The sequence below is a fragment of the Aquarana catesbeiana genome, linkage group LG08 (assembly GCF_042186555.1).
Source record: "Aquarana catesbeiana isolate 2022-GZ linkage group LG08, ASM4218655v1, whole genome shotgun sequence".
NCBI classification, from domain to species: domain Eukaryota; kingdom Metazoa; phylum Chordata; class Amphibia; order Anura; family Ranidae; genus Aquarana; species Aquarana catesbeiana.
This window is the reverse complement of record NC_133331.1, coordinates 53,239,281-53,262,472: the sequence shown is the minus strand read 5'-3', so window position 1 is coordinate 53,262,472 and position 23,192 is coordinate 53,239,281. Positions and strand designations below refer to the sequence as shown.

The 23,192-nt window shown below is 47.0% G+C and overlaps 1 protein-coding gene across 1 annotated transcript in view; it reads left to right on the top strand.

The window, feature by feature from the left end:
* Positions 1–23,192, top strand: part of TDRD1 (tudor domain containing 1) — a 144,277-nt gene that overhangs the window by 49,816 nt on the left and 71,269 nt on the right. The window contains exon 7 of the mRNA XM_073597607.1: positions 17,234–17,380. Within this exon, the coding sequence (XP_073453708.1) occupies positions 17,234–17,380 (147 nt within the window). The remainder of the gene's footprint in view (positions 1–17,233; positions 17,381–23,192) is intronic.

Below are 23,192 nucleotides of genomic sequence, written 5' to 3'. Positions count from 1 at the left end.
GGTTCTTTACTGTAAGAGCGGCAAGGATGTGGAATTCCCTTCCACAGGCGATGGTCTCAGCGGGGAGTATTGATAGCTTCAAGAAACTATTAGATAATCACCTGAATGACCGCAACATACAGGGATATGTAATGAAATACTGACACATAATCACACACATAGGTTGGACTTGATGGACTTGTGTCTTTTTTCAACCTCACCTACTATGTAACTATGTAACTATGTAGGGCGCACCAGCCTAGTGCATTATCTTTTGGTACATTTATTCAGAAATAAGAGGCTCTGCTGAAGAAGGAATGCCTTCGAAACGCGTCAGCCAGTCGCGGTTCGTATGTATGCTCTCCAGGACTCAGAGTCTGCAATCAGTAGACAGACTGCCATATGTCAAAGACCTTTTTTAAGCGTGATTGTCTCCTACTTTTGTGAGTAGTTTTCAATATATTTTCTGAATAAATGTACCAAAAGATAATGCACTAGGCTGGTGCGCCCTCTTTTCTTTGTGTCTTTGTTTACTACTAGGATATCCCTATCCTGGAGGGCAGCAAGGCCGAAAGCTATTATCCATTTTGATCTTTTTTGACCACCTAGCCAACACACCTGTGCGCAAGAGCATTTGCTTTTTTTGTTGTACTGTACTGAGAAATTCATCCTGATGAATGCCAGCATGTCAGGCTGCAGCTGTTTTGAGAATCGGTTCAGAGATTCTTGCTGTTGGGAGGTGTGCGGACGTTACTGATTAACATCCTGGAACTACAGGCTATTTGGCTGACTCTTGCGCATCTCTTTTTTTTTTTTTTTCAAATTCCTTTATTTTATTTTCAATAATGCATGTTACAGTTTGATGTACATGTTATCAAGATCTATAACATTTAATGGATAATATAAAACAGAAGTAGGGAGAGGACTTTAACAGAAACTACCGTCGACTAAAGATGTAACACATATACATTCCTCTTGTTTACACAATCTGTATGGTGAAGGCAGAGCCTGGGTGCATGGGAGAGTCTAATGTAATGATTATCATAGTGTCCATTTGCAAGCAGTTCCCTGAGATATGCCTTGTGTAAACTGATGACTCGTGTAATTATCCTTTATCGACAGGTATAAGAGTAAACCAAAATAACAAAGAGAGAAGCTCTCCACTGACCGGGGGTGGAGATATTCCTTGCCGATCAGTAGAGTCCGGCAAGGGGCAACTAACGTAGAGTAATGTAGACCATGATATTCAATATATCTGATCAGATCTTCCCTTAGCCGGAAAAGGATAGGGGGTTGTGTGAGAACCTAGGAAGAGTGGAGGAGGGGGGGGGGGGGGGAAGGGAGGGGGGAAAAAGCGGGAGACAATAGGGAGGGAGGGGCAAGAAAGATAGAGAGGAGAGGTGGAGAGGGGAAGTAGAAGAGAAAAGGGGGGAAGAGAGAGGTAAAGAGAAGAGGGTGGTGGTGTCACCCTCCAGCCAGGCGGGGCCCTCGTATCAAGGAGTGTCCACACTAAGTCACCTCCCGGAGGTAGGCCTCGGAGTAGATGAACTGTTGCCAGGGGCGCCAGGTCTCCCGAAAGGTTTCCTCCCTGTCATGCAGGGTGGCCGTAAGATCTTCCATGTCCCGCAGTTCGTTAACCCTGGCATACCACTGGATCTTCATTGGTGGGATTTCCGATCTCCAAAATAGAGGGATGCAGGCCTTAGCCGCATTAAGTAGTTGTATGGTGAGTGAAGCTTTATACTTCTTAATTGGACTTCTAGATGGGTGCAGCAAACAGGCCCCGGGGTCTCCCTCCAGTGCGACACCCGTCAAACGCTCGACCGTATCCGTCACCTCTTTCCAAAAAGGTTTAATCTTGGGACAGTCCCAGAAAATGTGCAACATTGTTCCCTCTCCTGCTCCACAACGCCAACATAGACTTGGTACCTGCGGGAGGAACCTGTGAAGAGTGGATGGTACTCTGTACCATCTGGTCACAATCTTGTAGCATGTCTCCTGGACCCTTGTGGCTAGAGAAGATTTTTGGGCAAAGTGTAAGATCTTTTCCCTTTTGTGTTTCATCAAAATGTGCTCCTAATTCTGTCTCCCATTTAGTAAGGAAGGGGGGCACAAAGCCTTCAGCCGGGGCGATCAGAGAGAGGTAGATCAGGGATAAAGAGTGGCGTACGGGCTCTCTGCGGTGGCAGATACGTTCCAATTCCGTGAGTGGGCGTGGGGGACCTAGAGTTCGAGCGCTTCGGCGTAAAAAGTTACGCAGTTGGAGACCGCTCAGGAAGTCCAATGGCGTGTCCAGGTCTTCTATTCCCGCGGTCGTCCTGAGCTGGCCACCGGAATCCAGGAAGTCGTGGAGGTGTGGCCATCTATCTCCCGCTGATAAGGCTCTATAAATCGGCCCCTGGCAGCCCGGCAAGAAGTCAGGGTTGCCCAGGATCGGCACCATAGGGGAAGGAATAGGTGATATCCGGGTTTTACGAAAGGTTTCTCTGACCACTCTCAATGTGTTTCCCAGAGTTGGGTGTTCGGCGATGAACTTCGGGATCGGAGTGGAGAGCCACGGCCAACTCCTGGCCGTACCATCGGAGTCCTCTATCTCCATAGTGACCCATTGTTTGGCCTCTGAGTGGCAGTACCAGTCTATTAGTCTGGTAAGATGTGTTGCCCTGTAGTAGGCTTTTACGTCTGGTAGACCCACCCCTCCCCTGCGTTTTGCCATATAAAGTAGTTGTAATTTGATGCGTGGCTGCCTGTGCGACCAGACAAATTCTCGGAGGAGTGTGTCGATTCGCTTGAAAAAGGAGGGCGGGAGATGTATGGGGAGGGCCTGTAGAAGATAGAGTATCCTCGGGAGAGCTGTCATCTTGATGGCATTACAGCGTCCAAACCACGTTAAAGTGAGGGCGTGCCAATGCTGCAGGTCTGTTTTAAGTCTGTGTAGAAGAGTGGCAAAATTTGCTTGGTAAAGGTCGGCGGGGTCCGCGGTGATGGCCACTCCTAGGTACGGAATGGTATCGGTTGCCCAGTGGAACTGGTAGTTCAGGCGCAATTGTCGGATATTTTGCGAGCTCAGTGTGATATTAAGCATGGAGGATTTAGACATGTTTATTTTAAATAGAGACAGAGCCCCGTATTCCCTCAAAGAATGGAGCAAGACGGGGAGTGAGGCAATGGGGTCAGCCAGGAAGAAGATAAGGTCATCTGCGAAAGCGGCGACCTTGTGGGCTCCAGATGTTTTACGGAAGCCCTCTATGTGGGGGTTGGCCCGTATCTTACAGAGCAGGGGTTCCAAGGTAAGAATAAAGATTAGGGGAGACAGGGGACAACCCTGTCTGGTACCATTCCGAATGTTAAAATAACCCGACCTGGTTTCGTTGACCCTAACCGCCGCTGTGGGGCTAGAGTAGAGTGATAAAATCCAGCTGAGCATCGACGACCGGAGGCCAATGTGTTCGAGAGTAGCTCTAACAAACGTCCAATCTACACGGTCGAAAGCCTTCTCTGCGTCAGTTGACAGCAGGAGAAGGGGTCGTCGCGTGGTCCTAGCGGCATGTATGAGGTTCAGCACCCTAATTGTGTTGTCACGTGGTTCCCGTTGGGGGACAAAGCCCACTTGGTCTTTGTGAATTAGGTTTGGTATGTGTGGGAGCAATCTGTTGGCAAATAGTTGGCAAATAGTTTCAAGTCAGTGTTTAGCAAAGCTATCGGTCGGTAGTTTCCACACCGAAGTAGGTCCTTTCCCTCTTTAGGGATGAGAGAAATGTAAGCCCTAAGGGAGTCTATGGGGAAGGAGTTACCTTTCGTGATTGAGTTAAGTGCAGCCACTAACGGTTTAGAGAGCGTCTCAAAGAATGTTTTGAAATAGATTGGAGTGAGGCCATCAGGGCCTGGGGCTTTCTTAGGCTTGGAACTCGTCAGTGCTACCCCCAGCTCCTCCACCGTAATGGGGTCTTCCAATTCTTCCACGGTATCGGCCGGTAGAGATGGCATGCCAGAGGAGGCTAGATATTCATGTGGGGTGGATCCCCCAGTAGGGTTAGGGGCATCGGGAGAGGGTCTGTCTAGGTTATAGAGACCGCTGTAAAATGAACGGAATTCTTCCGCCATTTCTGTTGAGGTAGAGACCCTCCGACCCGAAGGGGACAGAATGTGGGGGATGAAAGTTTTGGTACGGGGACCGCGTAAAGCTCTGGCTAGAAGAGAGCCAGGTTTGTTAGAGAATTCATACATTGTACGACGTGACCATGCTAGCCTCTCTTTAGTTTTATGCAACAGAAGCGAGCGAAGCTCCTCACGTGCTTTAAGTAACTCCTGGTATACGGAGCGTGCTAGGCTAGCCTTATGTGTACATTCAAGGGTCTTAATCTGAAGTAGAAGTTCTTCAGTTCTACGGATTCTTTCCCTCTTGAGACGTGCCCCAATGCCTATCAAAATGCCCCTGATAACTGGCTTGTGTGCCTCCCACATCACCAAGGGGTTGGGGACCGAGGCTTCATTAAGTGCAAAGTATTCCTGCAGTTTGGCTTGGATCTCCGCGCGGATCTCTGCAGATTGAAGCAGTGACTCGTTCAGTCTCCACGAAGGTGGAGATTTAGACATTGGTCCCATTTGGAGCGTCGGGTGTATTGGGGCATGGTCAGAAAAGGAAATGACATCTATGGATGAGTCCACCACCCTTGGCAGGTCCTTATGGGAAAGGAGCAGGTAATCTAGTCTTGAGTACGAATGATGAACTTGTGAAAAGTACGAGTAATCCCTGTCCCTGGGGTGTAAGAGGCGCCAGGGGTCCATCAAACGAAGTGAGTGAAGATCAGATTTAATTCGTTTAAGGCGAGCGTATGAGAGATGGGAGGCACCCCGTGAGGTATCCAACAGGGGGTCCATCGCAAAGTTCATATCACCCCCAAAAATGAGCATCCCCTCCGTAAACTCAAGCAGTTTGGGTATCAGCCCACGCAGGAACTGTGCGTGGTCGGCATTGGGGAAATAGATATTGGCAAGAGTGACCTGAACGTCCGACACCCTGCCCTTAATCAGGAGAAAGCGGCCCTGGGGGTCCGCCTGCTGCGCCCCGAACTCCCAAGGTACAGACTTTGCCACTAAAATGCTAACCCCCTTAGATTTGGAGATAGGTGAGATACTGTGGTATGCCATCGGGAACAGATTGTTAGTCAGTTTAGGAATATGCTCACCATGAAAGTGGGTTTCCTGTAGAAAGGCAATTTGGGTTTTAGTTCTGCGTAGGTCAGCTAGGAGCTGAGAACGCCTTTCCGGGATATTGAGACCCCGTACATTGAGGGAGGTCACCTTTAGGAGAGCCATTGTGGCAGCCGGGGCGCTGAGAATCGTTGACAGGATGAGGAGGACAATCACTTTTAGTTTAAGTTCACGTCCCCACCCAACTAGAGAGCAACAGCACCGGGGAATAGAGGGGGATAAAGAAGGAGATGACAGGATCAGAGAGAGAGGAGGAGAGGGTAAGTAAGGGGGGGAGGAAGGGGAAGGGGGGAGGGAGCAATCTAAGTTGGTCAAGTGACTACTCTATGAGCTCCCGGCTGAGACACAGAAGGAATTGTGCAGCAACCGGGAGGTCGCCCTAAGGGGGGGTGGTCGATGCGTCAAAGTGCGCAACAAAAAGTTTTTGCTATCACCTAAGTAAGCAAGACAAGCAATATAAAAAGGTACTTTTGGGAGTGGTAGGGAGATGCACTGAGTGGAAGGCCTTCAGAATCAGAAACATTGAGAAAAACAATACATTAACCATCGTAAATAAGGTGTGATTTACCACAAAACTGGGCATAACAGCCATAAACGCAACTGTGTTTAAGGCTAGTACGTGCAACTAAGTAGACCTCTAACATCCATGACCTACTGGCGTTGACGCATTGCAGAGGCGGACGAGGACAGAGGACCCCGGGGGTCAACTCGCCCTTCTCCTGGACAGGACCAGGAGGGAACCCCCACCGCCCGACTGACAGTGTGCCAAGGCAGCATGACCAAATGTGGATCATGATCTTGCGCATCTCTGATAACCTTCAAGTTGCCCTGTCCAGGTGAAGTCAGAGAGTGCTACAGCTGTCATACAAGGAGGGGCAAGAAGTCCCTCTACTCAGGAAAAAGATAATCTGATCTGGTCTTGGGCAGTCTTCACTCTCCGGCCCTCTCCTCCTTTGTGTAGATTCCCGGCGAGGATAATGGCAAACTGGAAGAACGGGCCCTTTATCCGGAAGTGCTGGGAGATATTTGTTGGGGGTGCCAAATGTGGATCCCTTGGCGTCCAGATTTAATAACTAATTGGACAGGTCTGAGTCCCAAATCGGCTATCTTCGGGCAAGCTTTGTCTGATCTATGCCTTCCCTCCGCTTCATTTTTTTTTCCTAGCCTATTGAGCAGGATATAGGTGGAGGGCATTCTGGTGATTCTGCTCATCTATGTGGCCAAGAAGAATGTTCTATGTAGACATTGTAAATCTTGTGACAGATGAGCCATGGGATCTTCCCGATTGGCCAGATTTGCTGTCTCAGGGTCTGATCTTCTTCCATTCTGCTTTACGATTGCTAGCTTTAATGGCATGGCTGAAACCCAAGTCCTGGGGGATAGGCATGTCTTTGACTTTATAATCTCTACCCTCCTCCAAGCAAAAAAGTCAACCTCTAGTAAGGTGTACACACCATACATGGATTGCATTTTTCACCTGGTGTGAGGTATAAAAGTTTAATCTTCAACAGTATGTTGCAAGGCGCATGTTGACCCTTCTCCAGTTTGGTGTAAAGATATCCCTGGCTTTAAGTAACAGAAGGGACAGATCTCTGACTTTTTTAGAGACCTATTGCATCTCATTCTTTGTTCTGCCTGTGCCACCTACCTTGTCTCCATGGAACCAGAACTTGGTCTTGTCTGTTTTGCAGACTTCTCCATTTGAACCTTTCCAAGAGATTCCCTTGTTGCTCCTTATGCAAAGTTGTTTTAGTGCCATTACTTTGGCTCACAGGGTCTCAGAGTTGGCTGCGTATTCCTTCAGTGAACCTTTTCTGGTTCTTTGCCAGGAGGCCTTAGTCCTCTTTCTTACCTAGTGGTTTCTTCAACCCACTTGAATCAGGACATTATATTACCATGTCTGAGTTAACGACTCTTTTCTCATAAGGACCCATTTTTCATAAAGACAAGACAGTCTTATGCCCATGACCATCTTCTCTTTCTAAAGTTGTTTTAGTCTTCCACCCCAATGAAGACCCAGTCCTGCCATCATTGTGCCCTGCTCCAAAGCATCCAAATTAATTTTTGTTTTTTCACTGTCAAAGCATAAAGAGTCTACCTCAAAGCAACAGCTTCTATCTGGAAGACAGAAATCCTATTCGTCCTGCCCTCAGGACCTTGCAAAAGACTTCCTGCTTTTAGGTTCACCATCGCTAGTTAGGGTAGACAAATTATCGATGGAGGTCCAGGTCCTAAGCCCTCATTCACACTAATGCGATTTGACAGTTCCAAGTTGCACCCCATTGCCATGGAACCAATTAAAAGTGCAGTGACTCATGTCAACGTTTTCTGCAGTACTTTTTGACTAATTTATTGTGACTTGCATTAACTTTTGTTAAACTAAGTCGCAAGCCGCAATGAAATCACAGGTGCAAATCGCACTGATCTGCAGCTTTTAAATTGTGCTGAAGTAGCATGATTTCAAAGCCGCACCAGTGTGAACCAGGGCTAAAGGAAAAAACTCCTCCTGCACTTTTGCTTGCTCACACCACCAGGTCAGTGGGTGTTTTCTATGCATTCTGGCAGCTGGCTTCTGTTACCCAACTTTGTAAGGGTGCCACCTGGTCCCCTGTTGTACCTTTTCAAAGTTACACCAGGTGGATGCCCAACCTACTGTGGATGCAGCTTTTGCCCACAAGGGTCTTGCATCACTCTTATATTGGGTCTGTTAACCATTGTTGTTGAGCCTGTTGACACAGTTCTGTTTGCCTAGTTGTTACCCACCCTTCTTATTAATTGCTTGGGGGTGTCCCAGGGTCTATGAATACTCAGCCTGTTCCCTGGACCAGGCGCCAGGTCGCCATTGGAGAGGTGGACGGCTCTGTCTCAGGCAGGCAGTGCGGGCTGTCGGCTCAAGGTGATCGGGGATTGGGCTGGAGGAGGATGGAGCATCGCCGCCAAGGGCTACATGGTGAGCTCCCTGAGGACAAATTGGCTGTGCCACACACCCTGCGCTCCTCCAGCTATTTATCTTGGGCTCCGCTTGCCCATCTGCGAGCCCGGGACCAGCATAGGTGCCGCCGGATCTTGTTGCTGACCTGAAAGTGATGTATATGACGTCACTCCTGTGTCTCTGTTGAGTTTCCTCGGTCATTAAGGCTGGGAAAGAATGTAATGCAGTGCGATCTGCATTACATTCCATGGACCACAGGGAAGACATCTGGGGTCTTGGACCACGGATGTGTCATTGACGAGAACCTGTCACCAAAATAATCACCACATGATTGAAAAAAAAAAAGTAAATTCTTTTTTTGTTGTAAAAATGTAAAGTTTAAACCCCAGCACATAAATTCCCCCCCCCCCCCCCCCCAAAAAAAAAAAAGATTGAGGCCTCCCCACTTCCAACCATACACACGTACAAACACGTCTATGCCTGAAAACGATTGCGTTACATATTGCCGCACATGCAGGAATGAGAGCTATCATTTTAGCACCAGACACTCTTCTTAAAGCTTTGTTTTTCAAATATAAAGTTTATTAACCTCCAAACATGGGCGGAGATCCCACTGATGCAAACAATTATACTGAGAAAAACCATGTTACAATTGTGGTTTGTAGAAGACAAATATGCATTCCAGTGCCAAACAGGCTTACAAAACATAAGGTTCATAAACAAATATCTTGTCTAACATTAAGGCACATTCTGTGGTAATTCTCAGCTCGTATTAGAATTAAAGTTATCTGTTTATAGTGGTCCGCACCCAATTTCCACTTTACTCTAAGAAGAAACAAAAGTATCCAAAGGATAGCAAGAAGATGTAGGAAAAGAGAAAAAGGAGAAATGTGTAGGGGGGGGGAGAAGTGGGGGGGAAAGAACAAGGAAATAAGGGGAAGATAAGGGAGGGGGGGGGGGGGGGGAGAGAAGACATGACGGTAGACAGGTCCACTCGCAATATCCGGCAAAAAAGACGAGGCCCACCGACTCAGCTCAAGAGTCGCTGACCCTCATCTGAGAATATGAACATATTCCGATTGTCCCAAGTCTGTTTAAACGTCTCTTGCTTATGTTGCTCTGTCAAAACCAAGTCCTCCATCCACCTAATTTCCTCCACTCTATGAAGCCAGAGTTTTATAGGGGGAGGGAGGGTCTACTTCCAAAAAATGGGGATACACCCCTTCGCTGCATTGAGTAGGTGTCGCACGAGTGATTTTTTATATGTCTTAATGGGTACCGAGGAGAGGTGAAGAAGGAAAAAAGGCGGGGTCCTCTGGCACTATGTACTCAGTGAATTTTTGTGTGATTCGCCTAACTTCACCCCAGAAGGGCTGTATCTTAGGGCATGTCCAAAAGACATGGATCAAAGTTCCCTCCTCCTCCTCACATCGCCAGCACAACCCGGAGGATTCCGGGAAGCATTTTTTAAGTCTAGATGTCATGTACCACCTAGTGAGCAGTTTAAAGTTGGATTCTTGTATCTTAGCGCAAAGCGAGGATTTGAGGGAGAGGGTAATGATCCGAGCCCTTTGTGAGGGTGAAAAAGCACAGTTTAGGTCTTTTTCCCAACTGGCAAGACAAGTTAAGTGGGGTTGCGTCGTTGGTGTATTTAGTAAGGAGTATGTTTGTGATAAAATGTGGGCCAATGGGGTGTCCTCCGAACAGAGTGCCTCAAATGACGTTAGGTCTCGAGTAAAGTTATGCGGGTCTGGAAGTGAGTGGAGAAAGTGGTGTAGTTGCCGTGCTTTCCAGAAAGTGAGACGGTACATACCCATTGGGTTAGAGAGCTCTGCTAGAGTCGGCCATCTCCCACCGCTAATAAATTTAATTGCACAATCCCTTCCTGTCTCTCTAAGAGACGTTAGTTCCACTACTTCCATACCTGGTTCAAATTTTGGGTTGCCCAAAATAGGAAATAGGGGTGAGGTCGTTGATGTGAGAGATGTGTGGAAGGTGATTTGGTGGCTATTCCTCAGGGTGGTTCCTATAAGAGGGTGGGTTTTCAGAGTGCTTGGGAGATCGCCAACACACCACAGCGCCCCCCCAAGAGGCACGCCAGACTGTGATTGTTCAAGTTTTATCCATAGTTTGGAAGTACTATTTCTCCTCCAGTCGAGTATACGGCCCAGGTGCGAGGCCATGTAATACAAGCGAATATCGGGCATTGCCAATCCCCCATGTTGTTTGGGTAGGGTTAGCTGTAGGCGGCGTAAGCGAGGTCTTTTGTGTGCCCATATGAATCTGGTAAAGAGTGCGTGGGTCTGTTTAAAGAAAGAGGACGGGATATGAATTGGTAAGGCTTGAATAAGATAAATGAATTTCAGGAAAAATACTCATTTTAAGCAAATTGCATCTCCCGAACCAGGAGCGGAAGCCTGAGTGCCATCTATCTAACAATGCCCGGGTCTTTGCCAATAGTGGAGGAAAGTTTAGATCAAATGTTCTTGTTACATCTGGGGGGATAAGCGTGCCCAAATACTTTAGTGCTGATGAGGTCCATTTAAATTTAAAGTTTGACTGGAGGTCAGTTAGTATGCTGGGGGGGACTGAAACACCCATAGCTTCAGATTTAGTGAAGTTTATTTTTAAATTTGATATTGCCCCATATGTTTTGAACTCTTGCATTAGATTGGGGAGGGAAATTTTAGAATTTGTTAGGGAAAACAAGAGATCATCAGCGTAAGCTGAGATTTTGCAGTGCGTGTTCCCTACTTGAAGTCCTGTTATGTCCGGGTGCGACCTGATCCTGCATACGAAGGGCTCAAGGGAAAGGGCAAAGAGCAGTGGAGACAAGGGGCACCCTTGTCTCGTGCCATTTCTAATGGGAAAGGGGCATGAGAGTATACCATTGGCTTTCACTTGTGCTGATGGAGTCGAGTAGATGCTACCAATCCACTTCATTCTGTCTCCTAGGCCGACCTGACGGAGCACTGAGAACATATAGTTCCAGTGCACCCTGTCGAAGGCCTTTTCCGCGTCGGTACTAACAAAAATGCTGGGAATTTTTCTAGTCTTTGCTACGTGGACAAGGTTCTGGACCTTAGTATTATCCCTGGCCTCTCTGGTAGGGATGAATCCCACTTGATCTAGGTGGATCAGGGAATTGAGATGTGTCGCTAATCTAATTGCTATGATTTTAGTGAATAATTTAAGGTCGACGTTCAAAAGAGAAATGGGACAATAGCTCCCACATGAGCATGGATCTTTCCCCTCCTTGTGGATTAAAGAAATATGGGCTTTGAGAGTTTCGTTAGGGAAGTTAGAGCTCGTCCCTAGTGTGTTGAAAAATGTCACAAGTCGTGGGCCTAATACCGATAAGAAAGTCTTGTAGTATTGGATTGTATAGCCGTCCGGACCTGGAGCTTTACCTAATTTCATGGATTTGACTGCTGTTTGTATTTCTTCTAATGTGATTGGTTCCTCTAACAAAGACTGAGTTTCCTCAGGCAGTGAGGGTATTTGGGCTTCCGAAACGTATTTGTCGATATCCGCTAGACTAGAGGGGGGTGGGGGGGTTGATTGTATAGGTCAGAATAGAAGGTTTGAAAACCCTGTGCGATTTGCTTCGGCAGGGAGGCCTTCCTACCATCTGGTAATGTTATCTGCGGAATGTACGAGGCTGCCTTAATTTCCTTTACCGATCTAGCCAACAGCTTACCACATTTCTCTCCCGACTCATAAGACATCTTGCGTAAGAACTGCAGAGCAGCTTTTGCTTTATAGAGAAGTAGGTCTGTAATTTGTGCACGCAAAGTCCCCAACTTCAGTTCAAGGTCTCGATTGGGCAACTGTTTATGTTGCAATTCCAATACAGATAGGTCAGAGAGCAACCTGGCAAGCTGTGCGTTCCTCTCTTTTTTAATAGTGGCCCCATGCTTAATGAGCACACCCCGTAACACACACTTGTGCGCTTCCCACAAGATACCGGGGTCACAGTCCTGGGAATCGTTTTCCTGAAAATATGCGTCCATGGCTTTAGACACATCCTCCAGCACCTCCGGAATCTGCAGCAAGCTCTCATTCAAGCGCCAGAAGAGAGACCTCGGTGAGGGACTCTCAGTGAGTGTGTATGTGAGGTGGATTGGCGCATGGTCTGACCATGTGATCTGACCAATTGTGGATGTTTCCACCAGATGTAGTTGGTCATGTGGCATCAGGAATAGGTCTATTCTGGAGTATACTTTGTGAGGGGAAGAGAAGAAGGTATAATCCCTCTCTCCCGAATGTTGGAGTCTCCAAATATCAATTAGATGGGCCTCGTGCATAGATTGTTTGTTTGATACATTTTCGTTGAGACTGTGACAAAGAGGAGGTGCCAGAAGAGGTGTCCACTGAGGGATCCAGGGGTGCATTAAAATCTCCCCCCAGGATCAGCTGACCTTCTTTGTATTCCATCAGTTTCTTTATCGTTCTCCTAATAAAGTTTGCCTGCTGCTCATTGGGGGCATAAAGGGTGGCCAGCATGAACTGAGCCTCCCCCACATGTCCCTTTTAGGAATAGGTAGCGACCTTCGGGGTCTGCTAGCATTTCTTGGAATCGCCAAGGCAGCCTATTAGAGACTAAGATCGACACCCCCCTGGACTTGGCGTTGCAGTTTGTAGAATGATAGACATGTGGGAAGGATCTATTCTGGAGTGCAGGAGATTTATTTGTTTTGAAATGGGTCTCCTGTATAAGCGCAATGTCTGTGTGCGCTTTTTTAAGATCATGCAATAATATGCGTTTCTTTTCCGGGGTGTTGAGGCCTTTAGCATTAAGGCAGGTCACCTTGAAAGTGTCCACTGCCATGCCTTCAGGAAGGGTAAAGGGAAAGACTGACAAGGGTCGCACTCAGGGAAAGATGGGGGGGGAGAAGCAGAGGGAGGGGGGGTAGAAAGAAGAGAAAAAGGAAGGAAGAGTACAAAGGTGTTATAACAGCGACTACTCACACTCCAGCTGTCTACACCTAATTATAAATCTAAATCAGTAAGACAATGCTTACCTATGGAGCATAGTACCCCAAACCTAGGGTATATGCAGTGGCCTATGTGGGGTGTGGGTGGACATCGCCCGCGGGAGAGGTCCCGGGTCTCCCACCCATCTTGGTCCACTCAAGAAGCAAAACTGAAATTAACCACCATCATAACAAATAATAAAAAAAACAAAAAAAAAAAAGAGAAAAAAAGAAAAGTGGTCAAACCGGCTGCCCCAATACCTGTCTACTTAGGGAGGTCGCCTAGGGGTGCCCTCCCCTCCCCCGCGACCACCGCCTGGTGGCTATTGGTGATCCATCGTGTGTACGTCTATAGACCCACACCGTAATTGTGCAACACCCAAGGTACATCTCTGCTTCAGCAATGTAGATTGGGGTGTTACCCCCAAGCGACCACCAACACAGCTATACAATGGCAGGTCCAGTCAAACTCGTCCCTTGCCGAAGTCATCAGCTGGGAGAGGAAGCCCGTCCCCCCCCAGAAGGCATGAGCATAGCTTATCCTAAACCATCCCCCCTCCCCCCCCTCCCCACACGGACAAACTTCTCTCTTGTTAGGCATGATGTGCTCCCACGTGACCGTGCATTTTATAACATAACAAGATTTGAGTTAATATTACAGTCCCCATCTAGATTTCTTCCACGTATCAAACCTCCATAAAACATAATACTGAATATACCAATAAAAAAGAAAACTTCAGCGGGTGTAAAGCTCTGGGTACCTCACATCTGACTTGCTAACAAAAGGATAAGTCAGCTACCCATGGGGAAAGTTTTAATGAGGCTAGATTGGGTCATTCTCCGGTGTGCTCTCCGATCAACTGGGCTCTCCAAGATAGCCGGGGGCCGGCGGCTGCAGGCAGGATAGTGACTTGGCCACCGGAGTGTCTTGTGCTAAGCCTGGAGAGAGTCAAAAGGAAAGCCGCCAGGGAACCTATCGTGGGTGATAGGTAGATGGGTAGGTGCTGCCACCGCATAAACTGCAAATGAGGGTAAACGTCACCGGTACACTCGGACAGGCATCCACATTGGGTCAGGAGTTTGCGTCTGAGCTTAAAAAAAACTTCTATTTCGAGGTGACATAGTTTAAGCTCGTGCGGGACAAGAGTCGTTGAGGGGGGAACGTTCACATGGGGTCAGTGGGGATCACCCCCGGGGGATGGTGGGAGGGATAATTCAACAACTGTCCAAGTGATGTGGGCCAGCAGCTCCTTCTGTGAGGGGGATAAACAAAAGCCTACTCACACTTCACACTGGCTCTCCTGGGAGAGAGACCGGGGGCGACGTCCACCTCTCTGTGTTCTTTGCGGTCTCGGTGCCCATGGCCGCATCGCATTGGGGTGGCCAGGTACTCTAGGCAGGTAGTCCAGCCAGTTGGGTATATCGATTGGATCTGTGCCTAGAAAGTTAAACAAGGCTGGTAGGGAGTCCGGGGAGCGTAGGAGAAAGGATCTCTGTTCCTTGACGAAAGTGACTGACAGTGGAAAGCCCCATCTGTAAGTGGCATTACAGCGCCGTGCCAGGTCCAGCAAGGGTTTCAAGATGGCTCGGCGGATAAGGGTTGATCTTGATATATCCGGTAGTAGCTTCACCTGCGCGCCGTCGAATTCCATCTCTCCCGCCTCCCAGGCTCCTCATGCAGTAACCTCCTTGTGGGTGTAGTGGTGAAGGCGGCAAATCACATCCCTGGGTCTAGTCGGATCCGATGATCTGGGGCCCAGGGCTCTATGAACTCGGTCGATTTCGACCCTCTCCGGTAAATGGTCTCCCGCCACTCCCTGAAAGATATCCGTTACTGTGGCCTGGAGATCTGCTTGACCCGTGGCTTCTGGGAGGCCTCGGAGCCGCAGATTGTTCCTACGGCTCCTATCCTCCATTTCTTCCATTCGTAGCTGGAGTTCTATTGCTGAGGCGTTGTGGTCTACTTGAGTCGTCTCTAAGGAAGACACTCTCCTCTCCAGGGCCGCGAGCGAAGTCTCTCCTGAAGACAGGCGCGTGTTGAGCGAGTGTACCTCTTGCTTCACTGCGTTAAGCTCTTTCCTATGGGCTTCCTCCACCTTCCCCACGAGGGCCTCAATATCTGCTCTGGTCGGCAGTGCTCGTAAGAGAGCCTTTAGTTCCGCGTCCGCTCCTACCATAAATGGCTGGCGGGGAGAGCCATCAGGGATTGTCTCGATTAGGCTGGGAGTGTTGGAGAAGAGCATCGGGCTACGGGATCCCTCAAAAAAGGCCGGAGCCGCCATGCGGTCCGGGGTCTGCGAGCGGGAGGTGCACGGGTCTGCCATTTTAAGGTCCGGAGAGTCGGGGCGAGACCTGCCAAAAAGTCTCTAAGTCCCCCAATGCAGGCGTAACAGGAGCCGGGCTGGGCTTCTTCTTATTCCGTCTGTATGTGCGCTTCTTAGCTGAGAGCATTCTGCGAGAATAGAGCTAAAATTGCCAAGATGGGTTAGGAGAGTCCGGGAGCTCTGTGCAAACGCGACTTCACTCGGCCATGTCCGGACCACGCCCCCCCCTCCTTTCTTTACCTGGTATACTCTGCATGGCTTGCTATAAAACTGAGGAGTAGGGTAGGGTTATACGGATTTACGGGTAAGTCAAATTTTTTTTTTTTTGTCTTCCCTACTTTAAAATCTCCATTTATTTATCCACACACCAGTTAGAATTTTATATAAAACCTTTTCGTTGTTATTGCATACCTTATTTCTGACCAGTAATGTAATCTGGGTCTCTGTGCTTCACTGTGCAAGGCAGGTAGATCATGGCTGGTAGGAAGGGCCCAACAGGTTGCTGTCCATAGCTTCTTGAAAACATCACAGGCTCCTGTCTTGGTCCTTCTCTGAAATGTACAAACATTAAAATGCCTGGATGTTAGTCTGGGGGAATGGGCTTTACTAAGCAGGCTGCCTTTGCATGTATTCCTAGGTAAATGCCCGCATGTAATCCTGACCCTGTATGATTTGAAAGAACTAAAATCCAATGAATGAATGGGTTGGTCCAGGGACAAGTCAGACTCTGGAGGACAGGGTTAGATGGTTCTGGATGTCCTCCAGCCAGGAAATTAAGCTAGCACTATCTGACTTGCTGCAGCTTATTTTGTGAGAAGCTCACAGTGTGCAGTGAAATCTGAGTAAACAATTTTGGTACTGTAGAGGAGCCAGTACAACTGTGTCCAAGACTGAAGGGAAGTATGGAGTTCATCTTTAACTTAAAGTGATGCTAAGCACACACTGTGTAAATGACATTATTCCTTCTATTTCTGTATGTGGATGGTGGCACTGTAATAATAATAATAAAAAACCCATCTAAGCACCTTTTTTTTTTTTTTTTTTTTTTTTTTTTTTTTGGAATACTTGTCACATGACCCAGATCCTTCCCAGTCTGTCTGCAGGGAAACATAAGCAGGAGCTTCTAGTCCTCTGCTGCTGCTGACATGCTCAAAAAAAAAAAACAGCCTTTGGAATACAGAGTAAAAATAATTAAAATCAATAAACAGTTTTAAATTGTCATACAAATATATATTTGAAATTAAATCTTTATTATTTTTTGCCAACAACATGGTGTCGGGTGGCTTTCTGGCAGACGCAGGTTGCGTCACGCCCCTCCAGCCTGTGTCTTAGAATAAGAGGGAGGTGAAGGCTCTACCAATCTACACGTAATATCCCACCCCCAATTGTGTTTAGCTGGTTAGTGGGCATGGAGGAGGAGGGAGGGAGTGGGCTGTCATTTTACCACTTTGTATACACCCACATCTGTGACTCTATAGTCACATGGGCTGCTCAGATGTGATGGGGAAGAAAATGCTCAGCATAGAAACTTGCTGTAAACTGAGCATGTGCAGAGTTGCAACCACAGCTGCAAAATTCTTAGCTGAATTGGGGACTTGGACAGAAGAGGGAGACAGAACAGCGAATTAAGCAGGTTTTTTGCAGAATACAGAAAACGAATCCCATAGTGACCGGGTAAGAACAACATGTAATAACACCATTAATTGATCGTTTTTATCATGTGGATTTAGTGACACTTTAATCTGGGGATAGATTGTTGTAGATATTCCTTAAAAGTAATATACTTCTCATGCTCTATTTTGTTTTAGCAATGGTATCGTGTTCTGGTTTGCAGCTTGGAGATGAATATGAAGACTGCGCAGGTCCTTTACATTGACTACGGAAGCCAGGACACTTTGGCGTTTGGTGAATTGCAGCCAATGCATAAAGATCTAGACCTGGCCACCCCTCCTTGTGTAAGTTGTGTATTAACTCTTTTGTTTGGATTATAATGAGAGTCTGATAAGCAGCACTGATGGCCCTTGATAGGCGGCACTGTTGGTGCTGCACTGATTATTTGTGTAAATGTCCTCTCTCACACTTGCCGTTTACCGGCTCTCCTTTCCTGGCGCTGTGACAGCGCATGAGAAAAGGACTACCGATAAATGGCAAGTTTGTTTTAAATGTGATCAGCTGTGTTCGGATACAGCTGATTACATGATAAAGGGCCACTGTGATTGGCTTTTTACCTCGATCTGTGATCAGCTGTGTCTGAAGAACACAGCGATCACAAGGCATGCCCAATCCGTGCCCCAGGGGTGCGGGAGGTGTGCCCTGGGGTATGTCCATGGACACTATCTGTGTCCCATTGAGAGGATTTGGCTTCACCTCCTGTCTTATAGCCTATACAGGAAGTGAGATAACATCCCTGCAAATTAAGGGAATTCCTTGGGGACCACCAGGTCACCAGAACTAGTGTTCCCATTGGAAGATTTCCCCTTCTCCCCTTCTATACAAACATTTCACTGTACCTATTGCAGTTTATTTTTCAAAGATTGTGCAGATAGAAAATTTTAGATTCTCATAAAAGTTTGCTTTAACCTGGCAGGCTCAAACCTGTAACCAGCTCTCAAGCAATTTTTTTACGTCAAACTGCAGCTAACTTGACTAGGGCAATGAACAACCAGCATGACCCTGTATTTCAGTATCATGCAGTTACAGAGCAATTATGGAAGCTGCCGCCTTCTTTGTTTTTTTTTTTTTTTTTTTTGATGCCCTAAAATAGGGGTATCTCCACTTTTTCATCACTGCATTATGGTTGCCCTCAAAGGGACACTTGTATCCGTGAGACTAGAAGTCCAGAGATCCCCCCACCTTACATCATATGTTAAGAGCTCCCTACCATCAGAAGTCCCCCACCCTCCCTTATATCACAGTGCACCCCCCTTATCTTGTGCTGCTGCTGGGAAGGAGTCGGGGGTAGAGATGGGAAGCAGAAAGTGCAGGGTCATTCAGAGGAGGGCTGGGGTCAGCTGTGAAAAAGTTTTATCCCTATTGTGGGGTCACCAGTATAGTATTTGTATATTGAAATCATATCCCCTCTCAAGTGTCTCTTCTCCAGAGAGAATAAGTTCAGTGCTCGCAACCTTTCCTCATAACGAGTATCCTCCAGACGCTTTATTGGCTTTGTTGTCCTTCTTTGTACTCGCTCCATTTCCAGTACATCCTTCCTAAGGACTGGTGCCCAGAACTGGACAGCATACTCTAGGTGCGGCCGGACCAGAGTCTTGCAGAGTGGGAGAATTATCGTTTATCTCTGAAGTTGATCTGAAGCAATTAATGCATGCCGATATTCTGTTTGCTTTGTTAGCAGCAGCTTGGCATTGCATGCTATTGCTGAGCCTATCATCTACTAGGACCCCCAGGTCCTTTTCCATCCTAGATTCCCCCAGAGGTTCTCCCCCCAGTGTATAGATTGCATTCATATTTTTGCCACCCAAATGCATTATTTTAAATTTTTCTACATTGAACCTCATTTGCCATGTAGTTGCCCACCCCATTAGATTGTTCAGATCTTTTTGCAAGTTTTCGACATCCTGCGGAGCAGTTATTGCCCTGCTTAGCTTAGTTTCGTCCACAAATACAGAGATTGAACTGTTTACCCCATCCAGGTCGTTTATGAACAAATTAAATAGGATTGGCCCCAGCACAGAACCCTAGGGAACCCCACTACCCACCCCTGACCATTCTGAGTACTCCCTATTTATCACCACCCTCTGAACTCACCCTTGTAGCCAGTTTTGAATCCATCTCCTGAAGCATACATTACCCTTGCAGCTATCAGAAAGTGTCCACAGGACATTTCAGCTGCTCCAGACCTTTGTGTGGGCGATCAATTTCAATAAATCCGCTCTCCAGGCTTCCCTTTGCCTAGAAAAATAGGGTCTGATACTGGACACATCCCAAGCAAAAGTCTTTCATCGAGAAAAGAAAATTCTTTCCTTAAGAGCACATGCTTGACAACTTGGATCTAAAAGAAATCCAACAGTGAGATTCTCTTCTAGTTCTAGGCCTAATGGTAGCCTCCTTAGAGAAAGGTATATTTTACCAAATTCCATTCAAAAACTCTCAGTGCATTTTGTTATGGTAATAGCAGACTTTTTCCCTCGACTTACTTGTGCACCTATCCAGCCCAGCAAAAATGTCCTTATCTTGGTAGATCACCACCAAAGTTCTAATAGGAAGTATTTCCTTCCCTTCCACGGGAAAGGCCTTACAACAGATGCAAGTCTTTGTGGCTGGAGAGGAGTGTTCCATTCAGTGACAGTTCAGGGGCAATGGTCTGAGGAGGAAACCAAACTCCCCATCAACATCCTTGAGCTCAGAACAGCCATGTTGTCCCGCTGCACTGGACCTCACTACTCAAGGGACACTTAATCTGGGTACAGTCAGACAATGCCACCACAGTGGCATATATCAGGGGGATGGCACGAGAAGCCTTGCTGCCTTAAAGGAAGCAAACAAGATTTTCTGACAGAAACTTACTGTCATCCTATCTCTGCGGTCCACATCCTAATAGTGGACAACTGGCAGATGGATTATCAGAGCCATCACCATTTGGACAAAGGGAAATGGTCTCTTCTCTTCATCCAGATGTTTTCAATCTGAGAGGCCAGAGGTGGGGGACTTCTGATGTGGACATCTGACCGCCATATACACCAGCAGGGACCAGGGATCCTCCAGATCCTCCTCCTGATGCTCCAATTATCTGCACTGGTCTCAGTTTAGGTTAATTTATGCCTCCCCTGTGCTGTGGATTCTGTTTCACTTGCTCCATAGATTAAATCAAGAAAGGAAAACTGTGATTCTAGTGGCTTTTTGCAATGGCCAAGAAGAACCTGGTACACAGACATACTCAAACTTCCAGCAGACTGTCCTTGGCCTCTTCCAAAGAGGCTTGATATCTTATCTCAAAGCCCTCTCTTCCACCCACTTTCACAGTCTCTGGCTTTACTGGTATGGCTGTTGAAACCCAGGTATTAAAGGATAGAGGACTTTCTGAGTCTGTAACTCCTGCTTAAAGGATAAGTTCACCTTTTTTAAAAAATAATAATAAATGCACACCTTTTTGCAGGTAAAAAAAAGTACATTTGTTATTTTTTTTGTTGGAAGCCTGGAAAGCATTGCACCCACGATCAGCAGATCGTGAGTGCTATGCAGGGCTCTTGCAGACCGTGTGTAAGCTATTTTGCCGTACATCGTATGGCCAAACGGTTACATGCTAACAGGAAGCATCAATAAACTACCACATCACTCAACAGCGCCATGGTAGTTCATTGAGAACTACAAGCCGTCAACCGCTACATTACAAAAGGTGAACTTCTCCTTTAACCACTTCAGGACCGTAGGCTGCCCATGGACGTCCTTAGGTCATCAGACATCATCCCGTTATCAAAATCTGCAGCCAGCGATTTTCTGTTCAGTAGAAGTGATTAGAGTGGCAGAATAGCAACTGTAGATGAAATTACTTAAAAAGGTAGTATTGGTTCTATTGGAAAAGTGTCAGAACGCACACAGCATTGCAGTGTGTTGCATATGTGGCTGCATAGCCCAATGCTGACACGTTTCCACAGCCAAAAGTCCCTACAACGGGCATGTGAACATCAGAACTGGACCATGGAGCAATGGAAGAAGGTGGCCAGGTCTGATGAATCACACTTCCCTTTACATAATGTGGATGGCCGGGTACGTGTGTGGGGGAGAGATAACCAGGATGCACTGCGGAATGAAGGCAGTGCAATGGAGGCTTAAAGGATCTGCTACTGATGACTTGGTGCCAGGTACCACGGCATACCTTTTGTACATCTAGTGGAGTCAATGCCTCTATGGGTCAGGAATTTTTTGAAAGCAAAAGAGGGACCTACTCAGTATTAGCTGGGTGGTTATGTTATAGGAACACCATATTCTAATTGGACTATTTAAAATGTCCTTTCTTATAGTACATCTTTGGTCAACTCTGATCACAGGTAAACGAGCCATTGAGTTGCTCTCTACCTTGTGATGGCTGGAAAACAATCACAGCCATCACAAGTGTAGCCAGGCAGTGTTTCCAAGGTTGCTAACCATAGCCAGTGCTGCTGATCACAGACATAGCCAATGTTTACAATTGGGTGGCAAAAGTCAAATCTTCAAAAGACTCACCATATCTCTAGGCAAATACCTGTCTGCTTTCCAAAATGGTGTCAGGAAAGAAGGGGTCTACTGTACTGGCATTTCAGGGTCTCCAAAAGCGTGATGGTCAAGAAATCAGACTTTTCGTTTTATGCCCCTTTAACCAGTTCCCAACCACCCACCTCAGATATACTGCGGCAGGGCGGCTGCTCTGCGCTGGATCACATACCTAGTACGTGATCCGACACTTCGTCTGGGGCGCACTTGCGTGCCGCTGGCAACCCGCTCCTGCTGTGATTAGATACAACAGGAGCTGACCTCCGGGTACCGCGGACTCTATGTTCCCCGGCACAAATACGGTGTGACATAAACTATTGCCTGGGAAAAAAAAATATATTGTTTGGGGGTTCTAAGTAATTTTCTAGCAAAAAAAAAAAAACACAGATTTTAACCGCTTCCCGACCGGCTCCTGTGTATATATACGGCGGCAGAATGGCTCTTCTGCACGAATCGCCGTGTATATATACCACGGCTACTGTAAAGAGCCATAGCAAGCGCACCGGCCAGCCGCGATTGCGGGCATGAGAGCAGGAGCGGGGATTTGTGTGTGTAAACACACAAACCCCTGTCCTGTCAGGGGAGGAGAAACAGATCGTGTGTTCCTACTAAGTAGGAACAACAATCTGTCTTCTCTCCCAGTCAGTCCAATCCCCTCACAGTTGGAACACACACACTTAACCCCTTGATTGCCCCTAGTGTTAACCCGTTCCCTGCCAGTGACATTTACACAGTAATCAGTGGCTATTTTTAGCTCTGATCGCTGTATAAATGTCAATGCCAAAAAAGGGTCAAAAGTGTCCGATTTTTCCACCACTATATCGCAGTAGTCAATTACTAGTAAAAAAAAAAAATGACAAATCTATCCCCCCCCCCCCCCTCCTTCTTCTTTTTTTTTTTTTTTTAAATTGGGATATTTATTATAGCAAAAAGTAAAAAATTTTGTGTTTTTTTGCAAAATTGTCGCTCTTCTTTTGTTTATAGCACAAAAAATAAAAACCGCAGAGGTGATCAAATACCACCAAAAGAAAGCTCTATTTGTGGGAAAAAAAAGGATGTATCTTTTGTTTGTCAGTTAAAGCGATGCAGTGCCGTATTGCAAAAAATGGCCTGGTCAGGAAGGGGGTAAATTCTTCCAGGGCTGAAATGTTTAACTTGTAAACAACAAGTTTCAAAAATAGGCCTGGGTCCTTAAGTGGTTAAAGTTACATTACCTGCATTAAGGTAAAAACCTTTTGAGTGCAACACGCATGCGCGCTGTCTGCCTGCTACTGCTGTGATTATACACTGTGGGAACCGTGGACTCTATGTCCGCCGGCACCCGCCGATCTTTAATGTTAACAAGGCAGATCGCCGCTCTGTCAGGAGGGATGGCATGGATCCTGTGTTCCTGCAAAGCAGAGACAAGGATCCACGTCTTCCCTTAGTAAAAGCACCTCCCACAGTACACTAAAACAGTGGTTAGGCACACAACACCCTTTGATCACGTTGATGTTTAACCCCTTCCCAGCCAGTGTCAGTACAGTGACAGTGCACATTTTAAGCACCGATCACAGTATT